Source organism: Sinocyclocheilus rhinocerous, unplaced genomic scaffold (assembly GCF_001515625.1).
Source record: "Sinocyclocheilus rhinocerous isolate Xijiao unplaced genomic scaffold, SAMN03320098_v1.1 scaffold547, whole genome shotgun sequence".
Lineage (NCBI taxonomy): Eukaryota > Metazoa > Chordata > Actinopteri > Cypriniformes > Cyprinidae > Sinocyclocheilus > Sinocyclocheilus rhinocerous.
In genome coordinates this window covers 165,241-172,742 of record NW_015662974.1, presented here as the reverse complement: position 1 = coordinate 172,742, position 7,502 = coordinate 165,241, and the positions used below count along the sequence as shown (strand labels likewise).

At 33.9% G+C, this 7,502-nt stretch overlaps 1 protein-coding gene across 2 annotated transcripts in view; it reads left to right on the top strand.

Moving 5' to 3' along the window:
* acer2 (alkaline ceramidase 2) overlaps window positions 1-7,502 on the top strand; it is a 12,232-nt gene that overhangs the window by 1,265 nt on the left and 3,465 nt on the right. For both annotated transcript variants that reach the window (XM_016538931.1, XM_016538930.1), the window contains exons 3-4: window positions 3,452-3,593; window positions 5,314-5,451. In XM_016538931.1, coding sequence (XP_016394417.1) covers window positions 3,452-3,593; window positions 5,314-5,451 — 280 coding nt within the window. The remainder of the gene's footprint in view (window positions 1-3,451; window positions 3,594-5,313; window positions 5,452-7,502) is intronic.

Genomic DNA, 7,502 nt, shown 5'->3' with positions numbered 1-7,502 from the left:
GCAAAATGATTAATCGCAATTAATCACATTCAAAATAAAAGTTTATGTTTACATACTTATATGTGTGTGGACTGTGTATATTTATTATGTATACATAAATAGACATACATACATGTATATATTAAGGAAAAATATATATAAAACATTTATCATTATATATAATATAAATTGTATAATTCGGCGTAAAGCAATTGTTCGTTTTTAGTTTGTTTGAATTTCCCCTCTTTTCCTTGCTTTCCTTCGCTTTTAAATGGCTTAAAAGCGCCGTGCACATTTTACTTTCACTTTCGAATTAGCAGCAGTCAGCCTCAATTGCTTGAAGGCAACAACAAAATACAACGTCAAACTCACTTTAGCCTTTATATAAAACATAGAACTTTTATTAACAAAACAAAATTAATTGCATGATTGTCATGTTAACTCGTGATTAATCGCAACTTAATCACACATTTTTATCTGTTCTAAATGTACCTTAAATTAATAATTTTCACGTTTTTAATACTCATGGGCATGGACAAATATGGATGCTTTATGCAAATGTATGTTTATTATTACTGAAACCATAGTCAACATAAAGCATGAAGACTAGACATGTTTCAGAGGTCATAGCCTAGATGTTTTTCAAAGAACTTGTTCATGTCTATTAGTTAGACACACGAAAAAAGAACATGCAAAATGTACATTTATTATTGCATTTGTTTGCCTCTCTGTGCCCACATACTGTATTTTGATGCAGCTGAATTCTCAATAAAACTGTTTTCATTTATATATTTTACTGTTTCTGTTGTCAGACGACGGAATGAATATGAAATAGTGACTGAAACACGATCCTTTAAGACTACATAACCAGCTCTCCCTTTCAAGATGTTAATCTTATTTTAACCTCATATATACATAATAAATATAGGCTACACAGTACACACACACGTATAGTATGTAAACATAAACTTTTATTTTGGATGCGATTATTCGTTTTGCAGCCCCATATATATATATTCTATTAAATGTATAAGCTGTATGTTTCATATATTAAATATAGCTAATCTATAATTTATTTATACTTTTTGTGTTTTATTATTTAAATGTTTTAAAAATATAAATTATATGTAAGGACAAATTCAATACAATATTTATTTATTTATTTATTTATTTATACCTTTTAGATTTTTCTCTACTTACTTTTTTTTTCTCTGCACAATTTATTTATTTATTTTGGAAAACCATGCATAAAATATTCCTACTACCTGACAGGTTTCACAGGTATCGGTGTCCTGAGAAATCACACCTGTTTCTGGGAACACAAACAAGGGAGTGACCACTGACCAGCCAATCAGAAACACTCTCTGCCTGTCGATCATTACATTCAGAGCAGCTGGCGTTGTGTTGGCTCTGCTCTGAATAACCACAACATTACAAATGTGAAACGTTTCATGACCCAGAGTTAAAATGACCTTAACTCGGGGTTAAAAGAGACATTAATCCTGGCTTAAGGACAGCATGAAAAGCTTCTCTCATTCATCGGATCCTTTGGTTCAGTTTACAGAAGGCCACACAGACCACATCTCACTTACTCATCCGTCAGATGTGTTAATATTCACATGACCCCAAGTGCATTCACAAACGAAGCTTAACATAGTTTAAACAATGCAGCTCTATGTCCCTCTCAGATTTAGCAAAGCTGCTGTTCTCACACTGGTGTCGCCTTCACTGCTTTGTGACAAACAGCTTCTTCCTTTCTACATACAATTTGGGGCATGTTGATTCCTTCTCCTCCTTTAACAGCGAAGGTTAAGACAATCGCTTGGGAAATTGGTCTGTGCAAAACTGTGACTTCTACCCAAAAAACCGCAGGTGTATTTAAAGCTCACTGTGGAGCAGCATGGGAAAGTAGCCAGCTCGGCACAAACGCCGCTCTGTACAAATGTCTTCTGAGTTTTTCCGCTCTAAAGGAAGCTGCTGACTTAATCCGGGTGGGATTTTTAGAGTCCAAATCCTCTTTGCCATCATATAATACAGTGAGTGTAGTCGAAGCATTAGACACAGACAGAGCTGAATTCATTCACCACGGACCTTGAGGTGATGCAGCGCTGTTTGTGGTGATGGATGCATGTTTTAAGAACACTTTGAAGACTTGAACTGGGATATAATTAGCAAAATAGTGTTTGCTATTGAATAAATGCTGTCTCAAATATTGGCACAAGAGATAAAATACATTTCAGAGTATTGCCAGAGTTTAACCAACTAGATTTAAGAAATTGTGAGTGGTTCTTGTCTGTGCTGTTTTTCTGCTGGTTTATCATGCTCCTGTCATCCAGTCGTGATAGTAAAGCTATTATTAGATAGTAGAGTTATTATTCATGTTCGTGACTCATGCCGCAAACGTGCTGAAGCATAATACTTAGTAGTTTGTTGCTTTAGAAAACACTACTGAATCTGATCATTTCAGGCCTCTTGAGATAGTGGTTGGGCTCTGTGCACCAAAATTAAAATATGAAAAACATTATGTTTTTTTTTATTTTTATGTACATTAGTGTCATTTAACCAAAGCAGTTATTTTATTTTTTATTTGTGCTTTTATCCCCAATATTTTGCCAGCTTTTGATTTTTAAGCTGCTGCTTAAAAGGTTCTTCACAGCGATGCCATAGCAGAACCATTTTTGGTTCCACAAAGAACCATTGAGTCAAAGGTTCTTTAAAGAACCATCTCTTTCTATATCTTTTTAGAACCTTCTTTCGCCACAAAGAAGCTTTTGTGAAGCAGAAAGGTTCTTCAGATGTTAAAGGTTCTTAATGATGTGACGATACATCGTCGTATCGATATTTTGAACACAGCACTAGTATATATATGTATATGTATTTTGGAAATGCTGTCAAATTGACCCCAATTGGTTTTTTTTGGGCCAAAAAACAACACTTTAAAAAACAGCAAAGGGTCAGGTAAAAAAAAAAACTTTTATTGTAGCTAAATTTTAAAATATTTGAGAACTTCTTTTATTTTGACTTTCAAAAATGAAAAAAAAAAAAGTGTGAAAGGAATACTTTTTAACAGACTAAAAATTTAGCTCCAAAACAAGTTCATTTACTAATCTGCATTTACAGCAATAAAAAGAAGTGTGAGAAACCCATAACAATATAATAATAATAATAATAATAATAATGCCATATAACTGTAAAATTACAATGCTAATATTTAGGGCTGTCTTAATTTCTTCATTTTCAAATGTTAAAACATCAGACTTTTATTTTGACAGAAAATCACAACGCTTCTCTTTTGTTGATAAGTGCTTCTCATTCCAAGTATGGGAAGATGGTTAGTGCATGTTGTGTTTCCAAATGCACATTAATGCGACTCAAATTAATCATGCAGCCCTAGCAGTAGGCTTAAAACAATGCAGATTGCTGTAGTAATGTTATAATTCAGTTTGCATGTGATCCTGCTGTTCTCCTTCAGGTATCGGCTCCACGTATTTCCATGCGACGCTGAGCTTCCTGGGGCAGATGCTGGACGAGCTGGCTATACTGTGGGTGCTCATGTGTGCCATCGGCATGTGGTTTCCCAAGAGATACCTGCCCAAGATGTTCCGCAGAGACAGGTGCGCTCGCACATCCACACTGGGGAAAAAAAAACAAAAAAAGTTGACCTAACTAAAAAAAAAAATAAGGCAACCTATCGCACTCAACTTAAGTTAACTAAACTAGCAACCGACAACTTAAAAACTGTAGTATATCTAATGATTAATAGTCAGTCTATTGAATTGTAAAAGATCTGTCAGATCAACTAAAGATTATTTAGCATTTATCAATGCTAATCCTCTTTAGCAATCCTCTTTCTTTTAGTTTTGTTTATTTTCAAAGCATTATCTGCCTCTTAAAACTAAAGGCAAACATTTATGCTGGTAGACAAATGTTTTAAATCCAGAAGTTGCAATGAGATGCACGTATACCTCAGCACACGATTCTCAAACATGGTGAGGATCAACAAATGTTAAATCAGTAAAAATATGAACTCTGATACATATGACAGCTAACTGGCAGAGACAACAGCAGCAGCAGCATAAGTATTTATATCGTTTTTTACCTCTGATTTTCACCGCAATGTCCAACATCCAGCGCGTGACGCGTGTATGTGCTCTGGCATAGTAGACATAGACATACAGTATATACGTAGATGCCTCATTAGTGACTGTTTCTATGGGGCGCGGGAATCTACTTATATATATATATCTATGTCTACTATGCCATTTTTAGATCACAAAATAATAAACTTTCTTCTCTAACTAAAAATTCTTTGTTCAGGCTACTTTGTTACATTTGTTAGTAGAACTTTTCCAAAGTTGGATTTTTTTACACAAGTCACGTCACGGTTCGGTATGGCTTCGGTATAGAAAAATATATTATATGAAACAGTGGTTTACTGAACAAATTGCTCTTTCTTTAAATAAATTTAATTACAATTAAAATTTTCTTAGGGATAAAAATCTACCTCTAAACTACACGGAGCCTTTTTACATCACTATAAGGTTACAGTTAACAACAGAGCCCAAACTTAAATTCAACTACTATTTATTTTTATATAATAATCAACACTCAACTTAAAAAAAAAATGTATGCAAACTAGGGCTGCACGATAAATCGCATGCGATATTTAATTTATCGTGCAGCCCTAATGCAAACATATAAATTGCACATAATGCAGTTTTTAAATCAACTTCTAATTGATAAAAAATTATATTTATTGTCGAAATATATTCATTTACACAGTGGCTGTCATAACTTGTTTCATAACAGATTTATTTAAACATACGTTAAATAACTAGGCTAAGACATCACTAACAGATAAAGTAAGATATAATGAATATATTAGTCTAATATTTTGATAAATGCTCTTCCATAGACTTCATTTCGAGCTAACGAGCTGTGGACACTGATGACTTGCCTGAGGTAAATGAAATACCACGTGACGTTTTGTTTACAAGCCGTTTTATTGACGTCTTTCCGCGGTTGAAACACAGATTGTGCGATTACATGAGGCACGAGATGTTCGTTCATGTTTATTTCACGTTAAAACGACTGTAGTAGTAAAGAGGAAGGGATGCTCGCCAGAACTGAGGCGTTTATACAGCGATCTGTCATGCTGCTTTTTTTACACGCTACGCATTTATTGTTTGAATTTCCTGATAAAATGCACAGAATTTGAAAGATGAGACTTTGTTTCTTATCAAAAGTAACAATATATAAAACTTGAATTTTCCAATGAAGTTCCACTGGTGCAGTGGTTAAACCAACGCTCCATTTGTATTTGTATTTCGCTAGATCGAGGTTCAAAATGGTCATCGGCGTCCTCTCAGGGATCACCACCTGTCTGGCCTTCATCAAGCCAGCGATAAACTCCATCTCTCTCATGACGCTGGGCATCCCGTGCACCGCTCTTCTCGTCACGGAGCTAAAGAGGTCAGCGCTCCTGTACAAGCACATGCCCCTGTAATCTAAATTTAATGCAATGTATAGGAAATCGCATGGTTTCCAACCTCAAAGTAGAGCTAAGTAAAACTAGCTGTGCCTTATCTCTCATGTTTTGTGTGGCTTGATGAGGAGAGGTGTACTTTTAAAAATAGTGCTTATTATGGAAATAATATACTTTAAAAGAATATACTCAAGTGCAAACTGAATGTAATGTCTTCAGACACTTAAATACAGTTCCGTGAAATGTAGTATAGTTTAAGTTCATGTTACATGCAATTAGCTGAACATTAGAGTGCTTTTTGACCCACTTAAGTAGGATTTTATATGTAACTGTCTTTGAAATATGGTTAAAGTGCTGCTGAATGCACTGACAAGCATTTGTGGTGAACTAAAACATGCTTTAATTGTAGGTCATGTATTTATATATATTTGTAATGATCAAGTTGCAATTTTGGACATTTAAAACTTACATTTAACATTTTGTACATTTAAAAATTAATTTTAAACGGTGTCAGAAACACACTACAGTTAAAATTATAATCAAGTACTTTATGTGCTTTAGTATGTTAGTCAACACATCAAAATAAATGCACTTCTTTAAAAGTATTACAAAAGATTATTAAAATATAATGATTTAAATGTACTTAAATGTAAAGTAAAATTTGGTAACACTATTTTAAGGTGTCTTTGTCACACGTTACATGTACTTACTATTATAATAACAATAAATGATGCATAATTACATGCAAGTAACCCTAAGCCAAACCCTAATCCTAGTAAGTGCATGTAGTTAATTAATATTACTCAGTACTTAAATGTATAATTACACTGTAACAAGGACACCTTAAAATAGTGTAACCTAAAATTAAATTTGACATTATTACAAAGTGCACTTTTTAAAAGTGTATTTAAAACGTGTTAAGAAACAGTCACGAAAGCGTCACTTAAGTGGCCTTTTATTTCATTAATATTGTATTATCTACAAGTACAGTTTGTGTACAGGAAGTACACATAGTTTCAAACTGTCAATTAAAATTATGGCATTTACTGATGGATAAGTATGATTAATTTTTAATTTTATGTTTAATTTTTGTTAATCTCTTCACATTTATTTGTGGATCATAATCTATTTATTTGGAATTAAGCAACAATTCTACCCCCATAGATAAGCCTTTCTCTCAAGAAACTCTTGTAGGTAGTTTTAAGTCGTTTTAAGACGAGTAAAGTAAACTAAGCAGACAGTGTGTTCGTCCTGAAAGATAATTCTCATACTTTCTGTGCTCAGTGAGAGTCAGTGTGACGTTTGTTCGTCAGCACACGTGCTTGAAATCCCATGAATTGTGCTTGGAGTTCATTTGTTTGCTCTGTAGATGAAGAAGCGGGCTGTGGTTTTCCTGATAGCGCGTCTCTCTGCATTCAGTCCAGTTAGAGGAGCTTTATCTTACAGCAAATGTGTGCTTGTAGTTTGAGTTTGTTGTTTGATTATTTACAGTGGATCACTGTGTGCTTAGTAGGAACTAACTCGGACTAACAAGTGACTAACAACTCTGAGCACAGAGTTAAACTTATCGCTGTTTACAGGAAGTGAAACGCTGCATGTGTGTGTATATGTATGTATATGTATATATTTGACCCTGGACCACAAAACCAGTCTTAAGTGTACATTTATTGAAATTGAGGCAGGGTCACATATATATGCTATGTATGTATGTATGTATGAATGCTTGCTGTGTTTAAGAGTGTGTTATTAATGTCAAGAAGCTTCAGTAAAAAAATACAGGGAGCACAACAGGACGTTTTCATTCAGTAATAATGTGTAAAATGTGTAATTACAAATATATGTAAGTTAAGTTTCAATACAAATGACATTAAAGTATATTTTAGTTTACCATAAATGCTTGTCAGTACATTCAGCAGCACTTTAACCTTATTTCAAAAAGACAATAGAAGTAATTGATCAGTTTGTCGGAGTAACAGTTTGCACTTCTAGTGTTTCACTTCCTGTCTCTCTCTCGCTCTCTCTCTCTCTCTCTCTCTCT